At 40.3% G+C, this 23,279-nt stretch overlaps 1 protein-coding gene and 1 long non-coding RNA gene across 7 annotated transcripts in view; one reads left to right on the plus strand and one right to left on the minus strand.

Annotated features, from left to right (window-relative positions):
* LOC103099415 (uncharacterized) overlaps positions 1 to 7,319 on the plus strand; it is a 36,319-nt gene extending 29,000 nt beyond the window's left edge. For all 6 annotated transcript variants that reach the window (XR_001623765.2, XR_008913355.1, XR_008913358.1 and 3 more), the window contains one exon: positions 2,123 to 7,319. This is a non-coding gene — a long non-coding RNA (uncharacterized LOC103099415). The remainder of the gene's footprint in view (positions 1 to 2,122) is intronic.
* Positions 1 to 23,279, minus strand: part of ADAMTS9 (ADAM metallopeptidase with thrombospondin type 1 motif 9) — a 208,757-nt gene that overhangs the window by 71,114 nt on the left and 114,364 nt on the right. Inside the window, 2 exon segments of the mRNA XM_056804375.1 lie at positions 14,586 to 14,762; positions 17,868 to 18,029. Coding sequence (XP_056660353.1) covers positions 14,586 to 14,762; positions 17,868 to 18,029 — 339 coding nt within the window.

Below are 23,279 nucleotides of genomic sequence, written 5' to 3' on the forward strand. Positions count from 1 at the left end.
TAATTGCAAGACAAAGGTAGACAGAACCTGATTGCCAAGCTGGAGACTCCTCTATTAGTCTAAAAGGATAGAAAGTTAGGGTGATAGGTGGAATCAGGAAAACTCATCTTCCTGAGTTCAAAATCCAGCCTCAGATATTTCCTAGCCGTATGACCCTAGGCAAGTCACTTAACCCTATCTATCTCAGTTCCTCATCTGTAAAATGGACTGGCGGAGGAAACAGCAAACCATCCTAGGAACTTTGCCAAGAAAAACCCCAAAATGGGTCTTTAAGAGTCAGACATGATTGAGCAACAACAAATTAAAAAGTTAAATGAGAATGAGCTCTCCAAAATGTTAATATTCCCCTTTCTAAGGTAGGATTCAAAGCCAGATCTTTTCGGCTCCAAACTGTTCTGCTGCCTTTAGAGATCATTTCATCCAGCCTCGTGAATGCTTTAGGTGAGGAAACTGTACTCCAAAGAGAGTAAAATGATTTGTTTCCAAGCCAGAGTCAAGGATCAAAGTCTGTTCTTGTGAAGTATTGTGGTACAATGGAAAGAGCCAGAGGATTCAAGTTCAAATCTCACCTCTCCGGGCCACAGGATTTCCCCCCTTTAAAATGGTGGTGGGCACTCGGAGGTGGCACCTTCTAAATTTATGATCCTGTGACTACTAGAATTAAAAATTGGTTAATACCTTAAGAAACTAACTAGCTCAACTATTTCTGAGTTTTGATTATTTTCATTAATTATCTTTGACTTGAGGGTTTCTCTAAAGTTAAGAAATATATAACACAATAGTATAATATAATGTAATACAGGATTATACCTTCTTGGGGGAGATGGGAAAGAAGAGGGGTGATGAGGCCAGCACTATCACATCCACGCAAATTGACCCACAGAGAGCAGTGCAGAGCACCATAGGGAGTCACTTTCCACACGTCTAGCCTTGGAATCATCTAGCCACCATACACATCCTCACAGCTGGGCTCTCTCCCTGACATCAGAGCCATGATCTGCCATCATCAAGCAGCCCCAGAACATTCCCCAGTAACAAGAGGCCAGCCAAGAAGAAAATGACTACAGCCCTGAGAAAGAGATGAAGAAATGATCGTGCCCCACAAAGCTGCCAGTTGGCCAAGCGAGTGTTTTGTTTTCTTTTTAAGCTCAAGGAAAACAAACAGCACTGATTTCTTCCCTCAAAACTCCCTTCAGTTTTCAAAGGAATCTGGACCTTGACCTGCTTGTTGTGGATAAAGGAGAGTACTTTGTATATGGCCAAATATTTACTGGAAGCTGCTGGCAAGACTCTGAGTGAGGGCTTGGTTGTCCCTGGGGGGAAAAAAGGCAGTGAAAAGCTCATCGTTCCCCAAGGCATTTTATTTTTGACTTGGGTTAAGAGAGGGGGATGTAGAGGAGGGAGAATATATGTATGGAGGGAAGAGTGTTGGGAGGGAAAAAGCCGATGGGAAAAAATAGTGAGGGCTTCAGTTGCTTATGAGCTGTGCCTGGAGGACTGGCTTTGTTTTATTAGAATGTCACTATGCAAATTAGAGATTAAAAAGAGTCTCCTAAAATATAACAAATTTTCAGAGCCATGTAATACATGCATATATATGGAGGGGGAAGAGGGAGAGACAGAAAGACAGACAGACATAAAAAGACAGGGGGGAGAGAGACAGACAAACAGAGAGAGAGAGAGAGAGAGAGAGAGAGAGAGAGAGAGAGAGAGAGAGAGAGAGAGAGAGAGAGAGAGAGAGAGAAAGAGAGAGAGAGAGAGAGAGAGAGGAGAGAGAGAGAGAGAGAGAGAGAGAGAGAGAGAGAGAGAGAGGAGGGGGGAGAGAGAGAGAGAGAGAGAGAGAGAGAGAGAGAGAGAGAGAGAGAGAGAGAGAGAGAGAGAGAGGAGAGAGAGAGAGAGAGAGAGAGAGAGAGAGAGAGAGAGAGAGAGAGAGAGAGAGAGAGAGAGAGAGCACAGCTGGGTTCCATATGGCCTCTAGGGTATGAGGGGACTTAGAATGGGGGAAATTAGGGACTCCCTCAATTAGCTAAGTAATTAGAGACATAGCAGGTCTTTTGATTAAAACCCTGTAAGCTTCAATATGGAATTCTTGGCCTTTACCTTTTCTTTGTTCTTTCTCTAGGCTAAGGATGAGGAACAATGACTCAAAGAGAGACCTTTCTTCTATGGACAAGGCTGCAGGAAAGGCTTACAGAGTTGAGAGTTATAGGGGAATGTGAGAAGGGACTGCAATAACTCAGGGAACACTAGAAAAAGGTTTAGAACAAAGGGAAGACTTCATGGAAAACCATCCTTTTCCTAACCATCACAAAGAGTCTACGTTTGGCATGGTTGGATAGAAAAGGGCACTGGAGTCAAAATCTTAGGACATGGAGCTTAAATCCCAATGCTATAGGCTCTCTGACCTTGGTTGAATCCCTTACCCTTACCTAGCTTCCCATATCTCTCTACCCAGCCTGGCCTTTGTAATCAGTCATTCTAAGTCAACACTCCCTAGTAAGCTAGAAATCTTAGATTCTGTTTGCCTCTGACATTCTCCACTTTCTTCAAATGAAATAATGAGTAGACCAGATTGGGATAGTCTCATCCAGCTCTAGGTTTTTGTCAAGATTCAAGCTTTTTCTAGTCAAATGATGAGATGCAGAACAGTGTAGGAATAGGGAGGAAGATGGAAAGACCTGAGGTCAAGTCCTGTCTTGGTCACACACTAGCGTGGGATTCTAGCAAGGGACAACCTTTCAGATCTCTGAGCAACTGTCTACAATTAGCAACAGAGGAGGTGGCTGACCTAGACTGGAAGAGAGACAGTCCTCATCTGTCAGTTCCTCATATCAATGAAATCACAGCTCTAATCCCTAATTCCTAGGGTAATTCTCCATTTTGACTTTGGCCATTCATCCCCTAGACTACGGATGGAGAACCTTTTAGAGACCAAATTGTGACCCTCATGATGCATATGAGCCTCCCCCGCCCCCTTGCCCTTATCCCAGAGAGGGGAGGGAGGAAGTGCTCCCAATGGGTTCCTGGGCAGAGGGGCAGGTGATTTGAGAAATATCCTCAGAGGAGTGTGGAAAGGGGGAAGGGAGCAGGCTTCTCTGACATGCAAGCCATAGGTTTGCCAATATGGCCCTAGACTCTTTTAAACCATTTTTCAATGGGGAGATTTAGGGTGAAGTCGTAATGAAATAAAGGAAAAGTCTTATGAAGAGAGGAATAATATGTCAGGAGATTGGCTGCTATTCCAAAGAAGAACTTTGAAGACCTTGGCCTCCCAATGACTCTTCATTCAAGTACAGTGACCTTCATCTCAACTTGCCACCCACAAACAGAGCCATGCCAAGAACCACACCATCAGTCAGTAATGTTTTGCCTCCAGTGAGATTGACCCCTCAGTTGCCTACAATAATGTCCTTCCTCTTCCACCTTTCCACCTCTCCCATCTGCTCTTTGCCCCCTTTGGGACCTTTGGTTCCTTTACCACTCCCATTCTCACAGTACTTCACCTTCCTCTCATTGCTTACCTTGGCTCCCTACCCAGCCTGGCCCCAGAATTAGTCCTTCTAAGTCTACACTCTAGAAAGCTAGAATCCTTTCCTTCTGTTTGCCTCTGACATTCTCTGCTGTCTACCTAGTTTGGATGAGAAAAAGAATCTGTTCCCTCCCTCTCAGTTACCTGCTAAACTTTGGTTCCTGATTCCTCACTAGTACACTAGATGACTCCCAACCTTGAGTGCCATTGTTCTCTTCCTCCTCCTCTTGGATTACCCGAAGTCATTAGAGAGAGCCAGGAAGTTGTCTTGGATTGGTTACTCATTTGTGAACTATTTAATGCACAGTGAACCCAAAGTTTTCTCCTAAAGTTTCAAAAGATCCCATTCATTGTTTGCTTGTCATCCAAATTAATTTTTTTAAACCCTGACCTTCTGTCTTAGAATCAATACTGTATGTTGGATGTAGGCAGAAGAGAGGCAAGGGCTGGCAACAGGGATTAAGAAACTTGACAGAGTCATACAGCTAGGAAGTGTCTGAGGCCAGACTTAAACTCAGGACCTCCCACTTCCAGGCCTGGCTCTCTATCCACTGAGAATCCTAGTGGCTCTCTATATTTTTATTTTAAAATTTTAATCCCTCACCTTCCAAAGGCAAAAGAGCAGCAAGGGCTAGGCAATGGAGATTAAGTGATTTGCACAGGGTCATATAGCTAAGAAGATTCTGAAGCTAGATTTGAACTCAGAACCTCCTGTCTCTCGATCCACCGAACTACCAAGCTGCGCCCTCTCTCCATTAATTTTTATTTTATTTATTTATTTAATTTTTGCTTGTACAAAACCTTTTTAATTTAATGTAATCCAAATTATTTATTTTACATTTTATAATATTTTCTAACTCTTGCTTGCTCTCAAAATCTTTCCTTTCTCATAGATCTGACATGTATACTATTCTGTGTTCACCTAATTTACTTACAGTTTCCTTCTTTATATTCAAGTCATTCACCTACTCTGAGTTTGGTGTAGGGTGTGAGATGTTGATCTATACAGAATCTCTCCCACACTGTTTTCCAATTTTCCAAGCAGTTTTTGTCCAATAGTGCATTTTTGTCCCCAAAGCTGGGCTCTTTTCCCATTAATTTTAAAGAGAATACTTTTCATGACTACCATCCACCTTTGTCATGAGGTGGTGGAAGCCTTCAAAATTGAACTTGGATTCAAATCTTGACTCTGCAACTTGTGGGACCTTGGGTAAATCACTTCACTACTCTGGGTCTCACTTTCTTCAACTGAAAGGAAGGGTTGACAATGATTTCTAAAGCCCCTTCCTACTCTAGGTCCTATAGAAAAGGAACCAAACAAAAATACTCATCTTGAGATAGTTTTACTCACGTCATGTGATATTCACATCATACTAATGAATAAATAGAGAATGTACCCATTTCTCGAATAGTTATAGAAAATAGGGGGAGGTGTTATATATACATAAACAAAATTGAAATGATGTATTTTAGAAATGATCCACGTCACAAATCATGGAATCACATAATCATGGAAGCATGGGATAGAACCTTAGTGATTTAGGATGCAAACCTTTAATCCATACAATGACTCATATAGTTTAGGGTTGGGGTACTTTGGTCCCAATTTAGCTGGACAATTTTCTGGCTTTACTTTGTGTATCAACACAGGCCAGAACACTGAGGGAGACGAACCAGTAAGGGCCACCAGGTAAGGTTTCATTTGAATGGGTGGTTGTCAGGGCTCAAGTTCTCTCACTAACGAAATCATCTACTAGTCTTACAAATCAGTTTTGGATCTATCGCACTGCACTCAGAGAGGGTCTGACGGAGAGTCCCAGGGTCTGAGTTTAATTCCTGTTTTTGCCACTTCATACCTGTTACCCCAACTGTAAAATGAAGAGATTGGACTGGATGACCAAGGCTTGAATTAGATGATCAATAGGGTCACTTTAAGATGAAAATCTTTGGTAATCTCAAGGATTTGACTGCAAATTCCATTTCAGGGTTCAGTGGTGATACATATTGGGAAGCCCAGATGCTTTTGGACAAATACTAATCCCTTATGTCTCACGGATGGGCACAGGTTTGGATTGCCTCTGAACGGTGTTATACCGAACGTGGGCAAACTGGGCTTTGTTCCAGGTTGCTGAAATATGGAAAATGAGCCCTTCTCAAAAGCCTGGCATTCCTGCTAGCCCACACCAACCTCTGGAGCCACTGAGCTTGGGCAGCTATGTCAGGTTACCTCTCTGTAATACCCCTTCCTCTTCTGATCCCACCTTATTTCCTGACTTCTCCAGGCATAGCGAGCCCTTTCTCACAGAACAACTGCAACTGAGTTTGAACCACTTACCCCCCACGTGCCTCCCAACCCAAGCTATTCTTAACCAAATTTGCCCTAGGATACAAACAGTCCTACTTGCAGTTTTAGATATGTATATATTCTGGTGTTTTTCATAAACTATAATTCATAAGCAGGAGACCAGGACAATCTCTAAATGAGATTCTGGTCTTGTCTCTGTTCCCCAAACCCTCAAAGAAAACATACAGCAGATGTGAGAATTTCCTTTTAAAAATGGTATTGAGGGGGCTGCTAGGTAGCTCAGTGGATTGAGAGCCAGGCCTAGAGATGAGAGGTTCAAATCTGGCCTCAGACACTTCCCAGCTGTGTGACCCTGGGCAAGTCACTTCACCCCCATTGCCTTAGCCCTTACCACTCTTCTGCCTTGGAACAAACACACAGTATTGATTCTAAGATGGAAGATAAGGGTTGTTTTTTTTTAATGGTACTGAGACAAATTCAATCACCAAGTATTTTTTTAGCATCTTTGCTTAAAACTAAATATACACAATGGACCTCTACATCTAGTTACTGGCTAGATCTCTACCTAGCGATGACACATCAGAAACAATCCCCTTACCCATCTATTTTATTTTCCACGGCTAAAAGGAGGAAAGTCCACTAGAAGCATCTTTCTCCAGGCCTCTCCAGTCCTTAAAAAAAGGGGAGACGTAGTCTCTTTGATGACAAGACATCTCTCAAACACAGCCTACCAATCCTGGCCCATCGGGGAGCTCAAACAAGCACGGCTTCACTAGAGATGGTTAGCCAGAGAAAGCTGATGGAAGAGGAAAGTAGTTCTGTAATAGCTGCTTTGACCTTCCCGCACTCAAGTTTGGCCCAGATGGACTCTTTCTGCTACTCTCTTTTCACATATGGTCTCTCCTGTGCAAACACGGAGGAATGCCCTTCAGCTTTCTACAAACAACAGCTCGCCTCTCTCCGCCAACCTCCCTGACCAGGACAGAAGGTAGCAAAGGCAAAGCTAATCATTAAGCCTTGGCTTAGCCACTTGGGAGACCCAAAAAGCCTATTGTTTTTTATTCAAATATTTTTCTAAGTGGAAAAGTGTTCTGCTCAGCTGGTTCATTGCCTTTCGAAGCTATGGATGTCCCCCTCTCCCTCTTCCTACTTTGGAAGGAGGCTTGAATAGATGCGGCTTCCTATGTCACAAGCATCCCTCTCTAGTCATTCTCTCCACTTTCCCATCTCTTGGCCTATAGATTTAGAAAATGTCACCAATAACACATCCCTGTAGCTTTCCCTGCCCTCTGTGCTGGTCCCATGCTCCCTTCCTCCCCGCCGCCATCACAAAGAAAAGACAATTTATTCTCATTCTAACTCTTTTATTGGCATGAGTAAAATATCCAGATCGAGGCAGGCTCTGGATGCCAGAGAGGACATTCATTTCAGGATCAAAGGTCCCACTGTTGACAATGAAGATGAATAAAGTACCCATTTATTTGACCTTGCTTTTTTGCCTCTCTTCAATCCTTTGACTGATGTTTTTTTTTTTTTCTTTACTATATGCCAGAGAAGAAGCCCATTCTATTGGTCTTCCAGGTTTGGTAAAGTTCATGTGCTCTCAGCTATTCAGGAGTGCCATTTTATAGAGAAAAATTATGGGCAAATCCCCTTTCAAAAAGGGTATCAATCTAAGAATAGCTTCCTATGGAGTGCTAGTAGGATTAAATCATATCTATGTCTGGCATTGTCATCGGATCACTGAACTTAGAGAGAGGGAAGGGACAGTCTGACCACATTATTTTATAAAAGATGGAAAATGGGATCCATGGAAATCAAGTGACTTGACCAAGATCACACAAATAGTAAAGAGTTGAGTTAGGATTCAAACCAGAAACTCTGACTCCAAATCCAATATTCTTATCATTGTTTCCCCATATTACCTCTCTCTTTATTGTATTCTATTAGGCCATAAGCTTCTATCTATCCATGCATCAAGCAATAAAACATTTATTAAACTCCTTCCTTGTGACAGATGTTATGTTAGGGGTAGGGGGTACAAAGACAAATATGTGCTAATGGCAATTCACAATGTGTTGGGGGGCATTTTGGTGTGTGTGTGGGGGGGGGGAAGAAGTGCAGGTTGAACTATAAGAATATAAAAGCCAAATGCTATTTCTCTTTTAATTATTTTTCTCTAATCTCAGTAGTTTTACCTTTAAAAGGGGATGAAGTGGGGATGGGGAGGTGGCATGATATTAACATAAAACTTTGATTCTTCCTTCCCTTATCAGTCCCAATCAAGTAATCTTTTCATGGCTGCCCCTACTCAACTCTAATGTTTTCCTTCTTACCAGCTCAGCTTGGAATAAACTGTCCCTCCTACTCTACATTCCAAAATTCTTCTCCGTTCCCATTGCCTCCACAAAGGCTATCCCAGTGACGTGAATCAGCAAGCAAACACCCTCCCCCTCAGAGTCAAACAACCAACTTCTCTCCTTCAGCCTACTTCAAAACACAAAAATAGAAAAATGCAGGCAAGGGGGGATGCCAGCGAGGCTGCCTCGAAATGTCAGCATTGCTGTGGATCCTCAAAAAATACTCAACTGCTAATTCTGCCCAATTCTGCCCAATCCAATGAAACTGGGGCCATATATTGAGGAGGTAAAGCTAGCCGATTTGGTAACTAGAACTTGATAGCAACTCAATTCTACAAACATTTACTGAACATCTAGTACACGGAGGGGACTGTACTAGGAATGGAAAAATGAAGAAAGCACAGTGGTTGCCATCAGGGAGTCTAGACCATATTACTAATTTCCTAAAGAGCAATTCCAATGATCACTTTTGGTTAACTATTTCTGATGGCGATAAGCGGGCTCCTTCTATGATTCTATTCCCTCACCTTAGTTATGAACAATGACTACGTCTTTTCTGATAAAAGGAAGGAGACCTATCACGAAGACAGTGTTTGTGAAATTTCTGTTTCAGTTCTCTCTCCCATCCTTGTATTCCTTAGACTCAAAAAGCAAACAAAAACACAAAACAATGCTGCCTTATGGGTATTATATGTAAATGTCTAAATAAAATGTCTTTAAAAAGTCTAAATTAAATAAAATTTTCTAAACATTAGGTAATAACAATATGAATTACCTGGTAACCTAGAAAGATTTTCTAATGTTAAATTCTATAAAGAAAAAAAGAAAAAGAGACAGGGTTTCCCATTTTCTAAACTTAAAAAGGAGTAATTTTCTACCCGAGAAACATCAATAAATTCTGTTCGTTAAAAGGGGTGCTAATTTAATGATATGAATGTAGAAAATCACAATTCTGTTATCATAGAGGCAACATTAAAATTAATCAGATAATGTTGATATAAGGTAAATACTGGATTTCATTCATCCTAAATACTTTCTACATTCAAAGTTTTAAAAGTTCAGAAGAGAGTCCATTTCCAGATAACCTAAGCATAATCAATCTAGCTATGCTTCAGAGTCATTCTTCCCAATCTTGTGTTGCCCAGTGGCTATGGCTTAAAGCTATCAACATAAGCACAATAAGAAATTCGTGCATAGTTTATCGTTGAAACCCAATTTTTAATCAGTATAATAAATATTAGAAAAGACAAATCAACAAAGTATTTGGCCCCCAAAAGTCTTTGTTTATATCACTGAGTACCATTTCCAAGTCAGAAATATTTTAGAAAAATATCATTTCAACATATACAATTGAAACTATCATATTACATGAAAATTGCCATTTGGTTACTCTGATTTCTTAAGTGGGGGGGGGATTTACAAAATGTAAATATATATTTTTATTAATGCCAAGGAAATATTTACATGCATTTTTTGATTACATTCTACTTGTCTTTGAAGGCTGCCAAAAACATTGTATATGAAATTAAATAACAATATTGGAAAAATAAATATGTTTTTATTACACATAAATACAAAGAAATCTATATTGCTCAAGATAGCCAGGCAATATAAGGTTTGTCTGTTTTTTTAAAAGGTGTTCAAAAATGATAGTCATATTTACAATCTTTTTTTTAATAGCTGGAAGCAGTGAGGTGATTGAAAACACCAGTCAAACTTTTCCCTCATACTACATACAGTAGTTGCACACTTTAACATGAAAATGAGGTAGGCACAAATCCATAAGTCAGCTAGGCAGCAACCCAAGCCCAGTTCTTTGGTCCTTAAGAGCTCATCAATTCTCATTATCCAAGTTGACAAGTATAATTTCAAAGGCACCTAAACCAGATCTCTGTTACAAAAGAGTTTATAGGTTTGTCATGAACAAATGAGCTAAGCAATTTCTACTGGTACAATAAAGTCTATTCAGAGAAAGCCTAAGGAATGGTTTTAGACCTATTATGAGTCCTGAAGTCATTGCCCACAGAATTTTTTTTCCATCTTAATTATAAACACGATCCATTATCTTGGCATTCTAGAATTCTCTGGATAGTTCTACATCCTTTGACCGTGCTTTTACTCTCTAAAACTCTTCTGATGACTTCCTCTGGGATTCATTATGTATACTCATTATACCTCTACTACCTAGGGATTAAGGGTACAGGCTTTTTGGGGCAGGGGCAGGGGATATAAAAAGACTAAATAATGCATTTCAGAGATATGGTCACTTTTAGATTTGAACCAAGGTCCTCTGCCTCTAGAGATTCCATTGTATTCTCTCTAGAATTTAAACATCAGAAGCTCCATGTTTACAGATGAATTTCTTTATATATCCCTGGAGTCTTTTCTTCAAGGCTTTAAACTGGGGTGCCTCAATCTAGAGAGATTCAAACGATGCCTGGAACATGGCCACTTGGCCCCTTACTTTTGACCCCAAAACCTAGGCTGGGAAATCAAACTTCTTATTTGACAAGCCTGTTGGATAGTTTTGGAAGAGTTTCATGAAGTACCAATGCTGAATGAGGCTATTCCCATATCCATCTGTCCCTGTAAACTTCTGCACACAAGGAAGCCTGGAGGAGTGATTTATTTTTTGGACTGATTCCATTTTGTGAGCGTGATTTGGGGGAGAAAAGCACATCTCTTAGAAACTAACAGTAAGATTTGGTCACTTTCTGAAAACGTCCTATTCCAAAGCGACATGTTACCGCCTTGAGTAGAATATTGGCATGATTGACAATTCTGACTATTGAAGCACCAAATTGAATGCCTTCAGCAGGTTTATGGCTATTGGTAGAATTGACTGAGGTAAGATTCAATTTAGAGTTGGGAAGAAATATTACATAGCATCCACAGAAATGAACATGAAGTCTAAAACCCTGCGATGGAAATTTGGCAAAGCAAAAATCTGTTAGGACATCCCACTCAGGGCCCGTGGAGCTATGAAAGTATTTTCAATTGTAAGCTTTTCAACATGATGAAAAACCCGTCTCACTTGTTACTGACATGGTAAGCAACTTGTGAAATGCCCAACGTCAATGTTCACTTTAACTAGAAATCACAGAAAGGCATTTGTGTCCAAAGCATCTCTAACACTGATGTGAGCTGTGCACATTTGAGAATGAATGGGGGTGCCCATATATTTCTGTGAATGAAGGCACAAAGCACCATATTTCTCCCTCAATGACAGTTTCAGAGAATACTGAGCAGGTGCAAAAAAATTTAATTCAATATCATCAAATTCTAAATTTGAAAACTGATTAAGACAATACATGTTTCTATCTTGAACCCTAAACTTCTATGCTTATGGCTTTATTTGAATATGAATGGATGTGAGCCAAAACAAAGTAATCCAGCTGTTTCTAGAGGGCATCAAGAGAAACCCAGGCTTAGTATAGAGTGGGCTGGCCTCCAACGTCAGAGACTACATCTGGAATGAAGCCAAATTCCCTAACCCCAACATAAGAAGCAGAATTGAGGAGTAAATAGAAAGCTGGCCTCAAAGGCAGAAGTTCCTGGATTCAAGTCCTCCAACATATCCAGGTTGTATGACCCTAGACAAGTCACCTAAATACTCAACATTTGAGGCAATTCTTGGACTATAAATGGCAAAGAAAATGGGGACCTGCTCTGGTCAATGGAAGTGTCTCATCTGAACATTCCCCTTCTATTTTTAAATCATGGGTAACGGCATCATTTAGGAAACTAAAAGCTTTGATTAAAAAATGGTAAAAATCTTTCTATTTGGGAGCACCAAAAATGAGAGAAACACCCAAAGGGGCTGGGAGTAGGAGCTGGCAATATTTGGGGCATATTCCCTTCTACTTAATAAAAATCATTAAGTCCATGGTCCCTAGGTCCTTACCTTTGGAGTCAGTTGTGGAAAGCTGAGGAGTAACTTAAGTTTGGGCTTTGTTGAAGTGACATTTTCCAAGTGTTTGTACAAAATATTAACTAGCTCCATGATGATGGGCAAAGAGAACAAAGATAAAAAAATCCCTCAGAGGACCATTCCTCCTCTAATACACAATGATTCTGACATTTTTCCTCCTCCTTCCCTCATCCTTTTTCCCAAATAGTTTTTTCCCCTATGTAGAATAAGTATAAAGATGTATTTATGGAACAGAAGGGTAGATAGCTAGGCTAAATATAGGTCTATTCTTTGAATCATGGGAAAAGAGAATTTAGGGCTACTCATCCTCCATCTTCAAGCTTGAAAGGGAAGATTTAAAAAATTAGGAGTTAGTTAAGTTTATGGAACTCATTAGGCTAAGAGGCCACAAATGCATGCTAAAAATAACCTCAGGAATGCATGGTTCTCTACTAAGGGACCTAGGGATGACTGACCCTCACATTGCTAATTCAGAATCATGGAACACATCATGATCTTCCACAAAATATCTCTCTCTGTCCCATTGTCAAAAGCCAAATAAAGCGAGGGAAGAAGAACTATTGATCTGTAGATTTCAGAGAATCAGGAGCATTTCAGATCTAGTTCTTAGGCATGTGAAAAGAATTCTATGCTTGCGATCTAGCTAATGGTAAGGGAGGTTATCTTTTAAATTCTTCTAGGCTCAGACTTACTCTGAATATTATATTTACATAGCCAGTGCTATAACTTCATCTCAGAGACCCAAATCATTATATCCTCAGAAATGATATGAAGTACCAGTAATGTCCATAAACAGACCTACTAAGTGACTTATTTCATAATGGTAGAGAATATTCCCCGTAACCATACTGAATTAAAAAACAAAGTAAAATAAAACTGCTAACTGACAATGATTTAACACAGTGCTAAATTTGGGTTTAGTGCAAATACTGTCTTCATGTGAAAATCTACTGCATTTACTGAGTAACCATCCCAGATCGCAGGTGTCGCTCCCTCCCCAGCAGCCCTCCCAATGTACAGCTTATTCATCTGAAATACTACATTTACAAAGTCCTTGATTCTGTTTCCAAAGAGTTGTCCCAGTGGTCTATACATAGCGTTTACACTGGCACATTTGTCAGTAGGAACAGAAGCCTAGATTAGAGGGGCAAAATGGTCAGGCTCATTTTACTGTCTTAATGGAGATGAAAACCTTCGAGGACATCTCTACGACCACCAAATCACCAGCTGTACCACCATGTTCACTTTGCTTTACAGGTACAGTCTCAGTATGCATTAAGACTGCTGTCACAGTGAGGTTGGGAATATTTGAGGCATCTCGACTATCATGAAATCTGTCTGCTTCATCGGTAGTCTTAATGATCAAGAAGACTGTGGTTGGAGAGAAGAGGGAAAGTGAAACTGGTCTGACTGTCAACAGGGGTGAAAATATTTGGAGATTCTCAACAGCCATCAAATCTCCAGTTCGTTCAATGGGTTCACTGTGTCTGCTTTGTAAATAGAGTCTCAATAAACATTAAGATTGGTTAGAAGGGGAAAAGTGGTAACACTGGTTTTACTGTCAACATAGGCACAAACATTTGGGTTATCTAGACTGTCACCAAATCTTTGATTCTACTGTTATATTCACTTTGCTTGCTTTAGAGGCAACAGTCTCGGTAATCACTGAGTCTGTCACTCTACAGTCACTCAACCCAAAAAAGGAAGGAACACAGACTATTATCAGATAGTTGAATCCAAATCTGCTTTAGCTTCAATAAGCAGATTATTACCCTATTCAATCACAAGAGAGAAAAAAACACAAAAAGTTCCACTTGTACAAAATATATTCAAACCAAAAATGCCCGTATTTAGCTTAAGAAATTAAGGACTTTGAGCCCAAGTCTTCAGTCTGCCAAAATCAAAGGGATTGTTTTGTCCCTAATATATCATAAGGGATTCATCATCAAAGGGTTGGCTGATGAGATGTGGAGTGGAGAGTTAGAGCAATTCATGGAACTGTCTAATCAAGTAGAAATGGGGCCATAGTCTACACTGGAGGAGGAGAGAGGATGGGCTTGTTATGATAACATCACTGATCCCGGAGGGATGCTGAAATGTACATCCCATAGTTGTTACTGGGTATAGTCTAAAAATGTGAAATTGTGAATTATGTTCTTCTTTGGTTTTAGCCATGTTTAGCCACAAAATGTATATATTTGCCCTTTTGAGCCAAGTTGAGGGAAAGGGACCCACATGTTAAGTTCTCTCTGTTGTGGATCCTAAATAGGTCCAATGACCTGGCAGAATTACCATCCCTTCCACCAAAACCAGTCTATCATCAGGGAGGTTATGCCAGACACACAACAGCATCTGTCCCAGTGGTTTTTCCCCAAACACCCCAGCACAGGGCATGTCTAATTAGATGGATTATGGAGCACCTAGACACCAACGAACAAACATTAAGATTTAGGTCCGTACCGAGCTCCAAGGGCCAGAATTCCACCTTGCATCTTGAGGGCAAGCATGAGTATTGCACTGCTCGCGATCTGGGGGCTTATCCAGAATTTCACAACTCAGATCCATGAATCTTTCCCCATCTGGGCGCTGGCAAGCCACCAGTCTAGTCCGTGTTCCTCCTCCACATGGCTTGGTGCACTGAAAGAAAAATAATGGATGTGGGTGAAGGTCATCCCAACAGCAAATGTGTGGAGGGGGGAAGAGGAGCTTTTCTCTTGTTTTGTATTGGCGATTTCTCAGTCAAAATGTAATCCTAGGACAACTGAGGATGGAACAGGTGTTTGGTAAATAGGATCACACCTCGAATGGAGAATATGATGGTCTATCATAGGTTATCTCCACCAATGTTCTATTCTAATGCCTCACGACAGTATGGAAATGGCTTAGGGGCTATGAGGCTAGGACAGCAAACACAGGCTTTCATGGATCTTGTCAAATTGCCACAAAATATGTGTTTTCCACTGACAAAACCCTGGGACGGTTGTCAACAGATCAGACAAACTAATTAGAGAGGACCATCACCAGCAAGATGGCACACAGATGATGGTATTTTTTTGTTCCAAGTACAGCAACTCAAACATCAATGAGGCTCTACTCTACCAGGATGTAAGGAGCCTGGAATTCCTTAAGTATAAAGTACTACAGGCAATAGTTCCCCATTCCAGTTCATCACCTTTCCTGAGAGGTCTACATAAATAGAAGGTCACCTAACTAAAAGTGAAGGGAGACTTTGTGAGATGGGATCCCAGAATCAGAGCTGAAAAGGATCTCAGAGGCCATGTGGTGTAAACTCTACAGTTGAGACATGAGGGAAGTAAGGCACAGAGAGGTGGCTTGCCCAAAGTTATACAGGTAATGCGAAAAGGGAGACTTGAACTTGAGACCTCTAACTCCAGAGCACTGGTTCTTGGCATTGCACCAAAATATCCCAGGCTTGTTTAGAAGAAAAATCTAAGCATGTACGTCTATGAATTGCCAACTGTCTCAAGGAACTTTTTCCTATTCCAATCACTGATATTCTCTTTGGGATTGCATCAAAGAGTTTTGAAGCTGACTTCATTTCTTGAACAAACAGACCTTTCAAAAGGATGAATAAGCAAGTTGATGGGAATATGAGAGGAAGTTCTGATTTCTGACAACAGCAAAGCCTTTTGATAGAGGAAGGGAATTGTGTTTCTTGGATAACGTTGCTGGGGAGAAAGGGATTTCACTTCCATGACGCCATGATGTCAGGAGCCAGGTCTCCAACAGAAATTGCATGCTCTGGTTGGTGATGAAAGCATAAATCATGTACAACTCATTGACTCTCTTGGTGTTCTGCAATAGCAGAGGCTTAGTCATAGTCCCAGGAGAGAGATTCACATAAGAGATGGGTTCTGCTCTATGAGGAGTTCAGGGAAACTGGAAGCATGTATATACGACACACCAAGCAGAGCTTCCTCTTCTATTCTCTTAGTGGAGCCTGCCAATATGAGATAATGGAAGCCAACCAAAATTCTGACGGCTGCTTGTGGCCTCTGAATTACGTTTGACACAACGAAATGTAAACACATTATATTAGCGAGGCAAGTATTTGGACTGACACATCCACTGGGCTCAAATGGTCTTATGTGTGCTTTCTCCTAGTTATTCTAACCCTCAATCCTGATGTCTAGATATAACATTTATAGTTAAGACAAAACAAGAGGGCAACACGGTCTCTTTGTTTCATCCTGTGAATTCAGAAGTTGCTAGAAATGGACCTAGCTACTTCAAGACAAACTTCATGGCCCAGCAAATTAGAATTTTGAACAAACAACAGCTGAGGAGTTAAAAAATAGACGACGCATTAATAATTATTCACTCCAAAGAGAAAACACAGCTCAGATGGGAATAATCGCACTGCATGCATTAAAACTTTCCAAATTCAGAAATATTGGGTCTTTTCTAAACCCAAGGAACCAGAGAAAAGAAGTAGCAAGTTACAATGGAAGGGGTTGGAATTGAAGTTGGGGGATTTACATTGAAATCCCAGGCCTGCCACTGATTTGTCGCCCTGGGCAAGTCTTTTATCTCTCTGGATCTCATTTTTCTCATCCGTAAAATGAAGGAGTGATAGACTAGATGGCCTCTGAGGTTTCTTTCCTTGGTTGAAAATCACAACAATCTCCAGTTGTTTGAAAAATAGACTTAATGCTTAAATGAAAAGAAGGCTTGAAGAAAACATTTACTTGCTTAATAAAATAAACTCTGGGAATGCTTTAAACCCATTAATAATGAGGCTAAAGTCAATATTGTTCAAGCTAGTGTTTTCATATGTTAACTACTGATCACTCATTTAATGATTAAAACACTTTTAGAAGGACAAAAATGGTTGGCTGACAGTTTTCTGAAAGATCGAGAAAACAGCTGATGATTTGAGATTACTGCCTTACTAATCCAAATGAATGAGTTCAATAAGAACAATAATATCAGAGCTAACATTTATATAGTTTAAAATTTTGAAAAGTTATTTACATATACTGTTCAATGGATAATCCTATGAGACACATAGGGCAAGTATTTTACAGATGGTGAAGGGTAGGTAGGGCAGGTAATAATATGCCCATTTTACAGATGGAATAAGTGAGATTTAGAGACCTTAAATGAGGGCAGAGACTAGAGGTGGGGTATTGTCTTTGTAAATGCAGGACCCAGCTAAGAGTCCTGAACAAAACAGCCTCAGGGAAGAGGGGGAAAGGGGAGAAAGAAAATCTGAATCCTAAAATGTCAAAGACTATCAAAAATTTTTTCTATATGTAACTGAAAAAATAAATAATTTTAACCCCCCCTAAAAACCCAAACAAAGTCTTGCACACAGTAGAAGACCGATAAATACTTGGTAGATTGGATTAGATTAGTAAATGCAAGAAGCAAATTTGATAGGTGGTTTCACCTCCTTTAAAATACATAAACTGTAAGAAGAATGACACAGATGAATAGACAGAGCTATCTACAGAGACAGGAAGAATTTGACTTAAATCCTTCTTTTGACATAAACTAGTGGGCAAGTCACATAGCCTTAGGTAGCTCTTTAATGACATAAATTATAGGAATTGTCCATAAACATCATTGTTGAGTCTTTCCTTGGAGGTGGGTTTGGACACGAAAGAAATCACAGGTTCTGACTTCACCCCAAGTCTCTCTCGTCAACTTCCCTCCAAAAAAACAAATAATCCACCATTCCCATAAGCAAAGTGTAAAGAAGGTAGTAGAGAATCTCACCTCTCCCCAGTTGCCGTAAGCCCACTGAGGACAGGGGCCAGATTCACACGACCTCTGCTCATCGGGTTTGAGTCTCTCCACACAATCATTTGCAGCATATCCATTCTCATCTTGGCAGACAACGACTCGCCGCTGGAACCCACCAGCACATGTACTGGAGCACTGAATAAATCAATTTAAAAAATTAATCCAAGTCTTTTGCTACCAATAAGAGCTAATTTCAGGTATAGGACCAATGGGATGAAAAGTATCTTGAAAACTCTGATGAGAAGTCATCCTGGAGAGTACTACTGGAGTCTCTATGTGCTGTCGAGTTACTGTGTATCCTGGGAGTGAGAGGCATGTTTGATACTTGTTTTAAATCTTAGACAATTTGGAATTATGGTACATTATTCATAGAGCAGGCATTGTTAAAAGATTATAAACTAACCCGGAGTAACAGAAAAACCAATAAGGATCCTGGGAAAAGAGAAAATGAAACTAACATGATCACTTACTACTGCAGAGTGACTGCAGGCAAATCCCTTGATTGTTCTAGATCTCAGTTTCCTTATCTGTAAAATGAGGGGCTTGCACTAGATTGCAGTTCTTTCTATCTCTACATCCATGATCTTATAGAAAAATAGATTTAGTACTCAAATGAAGACCCCTAACTGAAGCAAATGGTCCTTGGGAGTACTTTAAGTCTATTAGTAATATGATTGATTTTAATACTAGTCATGCTTATTTCCTCAAATGTTAATAATTCCTCTAACCATTAAAATACCTCTTCCTAAATTGCAGTGCCATGAACTAACCAGAGGAGGTGGCAGGAGGATCATCACCTCCCTAGTCCTCTGTGCATAGTCAGAGGAGGTCAACAGGGCTAGTGAATTGCATTTCCTTAATTGCTTTTCTTTACGATATGGAAGGACTCACATTGTGTGAGTGTGTGTGTGTGTGAACATGCATGCATGTGTGTGTATGGTAGTGTGGGGTGTGGGCAGGAACGTATATCCAGAAATGACTATGCTATAAAAAGGCAGCAGTTACACTTTCTTTTTCTGCACAGCATCTCTCTGAGAGGTCAAGATGGGTAAGATTAAAAATAAATATTGCCACTCAAAACTAAGTGCTTATTTTGATTCAGCTATCTACAACCAATGGGCTAAATCCTGCAGTTGGTAAATATCTAGTGGCTGAAATTAAGCTTAAATGTCAAGTTAACAAAGGGGAGAGTGAGATGCTTTCCACAATGATCACATTAAAGACACCCATAGCCCTGGCTTAAGAGTTGGGGGATCTGGGCTCTAATCCTTACCCTGCCATGTGTAAGCAACTTAATGTCATTGGGACTCAGTTTTCTCCACTGTAAAATAAGGGGGTTGGATGAGATGGCCTCTCTGGTCTCATCTGACTTGAAATCAATAAGCAAGTAAGGGAGCTTTCAATATAACGGTTGTGACCATCTACTTTCTACTCAGCCCTTTCCTAGTGATCAATAGTAGAAGCTCATTGCTTTTTCACTTCTCCAATGAGTTTTGGTCACATCCAAATGGCCAAAATTCTTTTCAGAAACATCTGAATCCTCATTATTTCCTATCATGCTTTTCCCAGTCCCAGTGATGCACTACAATAACTTTCCATGCTATCTTTGCATAGTCGTCTCATTTTATCTGCATCTCAGGAGTATTTTCTCCTTAGAAAAATTTCCTTATCTTTCCAAACTGTGTGTTTGCTGGCTCCCCCTGTTCAAAATAGCCCAATTCACTTATAAAAGAACTATCTGTTACAGAAGCAACTCAGTTCCCAAGATCCTACAAGTCTTGCGTTGAATCAGCAACAATTTTGAGGTCTATGTTCAGATACTGAATTTTTAAGCCTTATCTAAATCCAAACAAATACTATGATATCAAAATAGCAAATACCATTATTTCTCCAGCTTCATCCCACATCAAGTTGTTCCTTCCCATACCACAGTACTCTTACTCCTTGCCATTATCTGCTATTAGCTGTCATAGTCCTTGACCACCCGCCAAAAAGGGGTTGGTTTGGGTTTTAAACTATGCCATCAAAGACACTAATTTGTGTATGTGCTGCAGATTTGTTATTTTTCCCAGTGAATCAATGATGCATGTGAATGTCTTTGTATTTATGTATGGCCTTTAAAATACAAGTGTTTGGGGGGCAGCTGGGTAGCTCAGTGGATTGAGAGCTAGGCCTAGAGACGGGAGGTCCTAGGTTCAAATCTGGCCTCAGACACTTCCCAGCTGTGTGACCCTGGGCAAGTCACTTGACCCCCATTGCCTAGCCCTTACCACTCTTCTGCCTTGGGGCCAATACACAGTATTGACTCCAAGATGGAAGGTAAGGGCTTAAAAATAAATAAATAAATAAAAATAAAAAATAAAATAAAATACAAGTGTTTGCTTATTTGGGCACATGTTGTGGAGTTTTGATTCTATAGGATTATTTGCTTAAAACAAGAATAATATAAAAATATGCTTTGTGAGATAATACATGTATAACCCAGATTGAATTGGTAGTCAGCTCTGGGAGCGGGGAGGGAAGAAGGGAGTGAGACAATTTGAATCATATAACTTTGGAAAATTTATGTGGAAATGTATTAAAAAAGAAAAACAAATAAAATACTAGTAATTGGGACTTTCAGAGACCTTTCTGATCCTCCCTTCCCCACCCCACCCCCCGCCACCAACCCCCTTTACTAGTTCTAGAAACCAAGCAAATTTATTCTGGAAAGATGGGCTACTCCATGACTCCATTTTCCATACCATCACTTCTAACTTTAGACACCAAAATATCCATCCTGGTCCACCACTCCTCAAATCTGTTGTCTTCTCCCATTAGAATATATGTAAACTCTTTGAGGGCAATGAACATTATTTTTTATGATTGTATCCCCAGAACTTTGAACAGTTCTTCTCCCTCTCCTCCCCTTCTCTCTTCTCTTCCTCATTACACTCCATGTCAATCCATTCCTCTTCCCTCTCCTAGCCTCTCTTCTCATTTCCTTCCCCCTCCTTCCTTCCCCTTCTTTCTCCTTTCCTCCTCTCCTTTCCTCTCCCCTCCCCTCCTCTCCTATCTTCTCTATTGTTTTTGAGAACTGAAAGGCAAGCAGATTTCCAGTTTTTTCCACAGTGGTGACACTACCTATATTTTGATACAAGTGTTTGTTTATTTGGGCATATGCTGTGGAGTTTTGATTCTATAAGATTATTTGCTTAAAAGAATAACATAATAATATAATCAATAATAATATAAAACCCATTGACCCATTGTCAAGAGTAGTGGAGTGGACTGAGTAGAGAAAATCCTGCTCTACTACTTGAATTCATCTATGTATTGATATGAAATCTTTCCTGATGATCTTCTCCCCCCATGTCCCCTGCCATTGCTCATCTTCCTAGGAACACAAAGGACAGTGTTAGACTTTGAGTCAGGAATACTTGAGTTTCCTATCCTGCTCCAAGTATTTACTAGTTATGTGATGCTGGGCAAGCTTTTTATATCTCATTGCCTCAGTTTCTTTAGGTGTAAAATGAGGATAATAACTCATCTAACTTAGTAGAGGTTTTGTTAGGACCAAATGAGACAACATATGTAATAAACTAGCTTATTATTTTGCCTTTTTCCAAATTTACCTTCTATTTATTTACGATTTTATAATATATGTAAATATACTTCTATATGGACATGTTTCTTTTTATTTCTTACAACAGACTATAAACTCCTCAAAATGGAGTTTCTGTTTCTTTTCCTTTATGATCTTTGCATCCTTTGCACCTGACTCAAAGTCTGGAACATGTAAGCATCACATGTTTACATGTACATGATCAATTAACATCTATGTGCCATCCTTCACTCTGTAGGACTTCTCTAAAAAAGAGTCGACCTCCATGTTGGAACTATCTTACATTCATCATTTACCTGCATTTTTTATCCTTCATTATATACAACTCGGTAGAGTTCCCAAGCTGTGTCTCCAACTCATGTCTCCAACTAAGTTGTCTGGTTCTCAAGGGTGGTGACCATGTCAGTTATTTCCTCCCTTTTTTCCTCAGTGACCAGTACAGAGAGGTTCATATATTTAAAGCTGGAAGAAGCCACCTTGTCCAATCCCAGCATTCCACCAAGGAGGAACCAGAGAAATCAAGTGACGGTGGAAATCTTGGTGGTTGCCCAGGGCAACTTGCTTGACTTCTCTGGTAGCAGAGTTGGGATTCGAAGCAGGGTCCCTGCACCCCAAACCATGCTATTCTACAACTTTACTCTGACCTTTAATAAATACTAAGTAAGTTTTTAACCCTTTTGTTGGGTATTTCCCTTGATTCATAATTTCATCAGTGTACGGAACTCCTGCCTGATAAAGGTACTGGGTCGGGTTGGTACTTAGGGATTAAATGTTTTATCCATGGGCTCATAGCCAACATATGTGCAAGGCAAGACCTAAATTCAGGAATTCCCGTCTTTAAGGCTGATTTACTATAAGGCTGCTACAAGGTACAGTGGATATAGAGTACCAGGCATTGAGTCTAGAAGACTCATCTACCTGAATTCAAATTTGGCCTCAAACACTAGCTGGGTGACCCTGGACAAGTCATTTAACAGCAAATTAGAAAAGGAAAGAGCAAAGCACTTTAGTATCTTTGCCATGAAAACCTCAACAATCAACAACAATCCCAGCAATTCTTCTTCCCATGCTCCCTTTCTTAGGATTTGTGGATTCAGATTTGGAAATTTACACCAATGGCCAAATGTCTCTTTTATTCCTCTGTTTCTAATCCTGGCATTCTCTGCTTTCTCTGGCATTCCTTTGGACATTCATCCTAATTCTAGAACCCGGGGAGGCTTCCCCTGCCAGCCAGAACTTTCTTCTGATGTGTTCAGGTGCTCAGTAATCTGAACAACTGTGAATTTGCTAAGACGTTTCCTGTGCTCCATGGCTGATTACATCTAAAAGAAATCCTTTCTGCCACCCTCTCCACATCAGTTAAAAGCAAGTGAGGCTGGTGGCAGTATAAGGGGACGCTGCCTTTCCATCAACTGAAGTCTCTGACAAGAAGGGTATGGCTTGGGAGAGCTGTGCTGTTTTCAAGTAAGCTGCAGACAAAGACAACTCTTCTGCATTCACTAAAAAAAAAGATGCAAACTGTTCATTCATCTCTTGCAAAATGGACTTCCAATTCCAGGCAGGCTCCACTGGTGACTCCAGATTTTTAGTCTTTAAAGGCTTTATGAACACTCGGTTGTCTTAAGCAGCAGAAGGGAGCAGGTGTGTCAAGCCAAGACTGGATAGCTTTACTTAGCTAGGTCTAAAGCCTCTGTGCACAAAGGGGGAGGAATGGGATTGGCCAATGCAGGGAGAGTCAATGGACCAGATCCTAAAGGAATTGGAACACTGCCCAGAGGCAA

This window comes from Monodelphis domestica, chromosome 7, assembly GCF_027887165.1.
Source record: "Monodelphis domestica isolate mMonDom1 chromosome 7, mMonDom1.pri, whole genome shotgun sequence".
In the NCBI taxonomy this organism is placed as follows: domain Eukaryota; kingdom Metazoa; phylum Chordata; class Mammalia; order Didelphimorphia; family Didelphidae; genus Monodelphis; species Monodelphis domestica.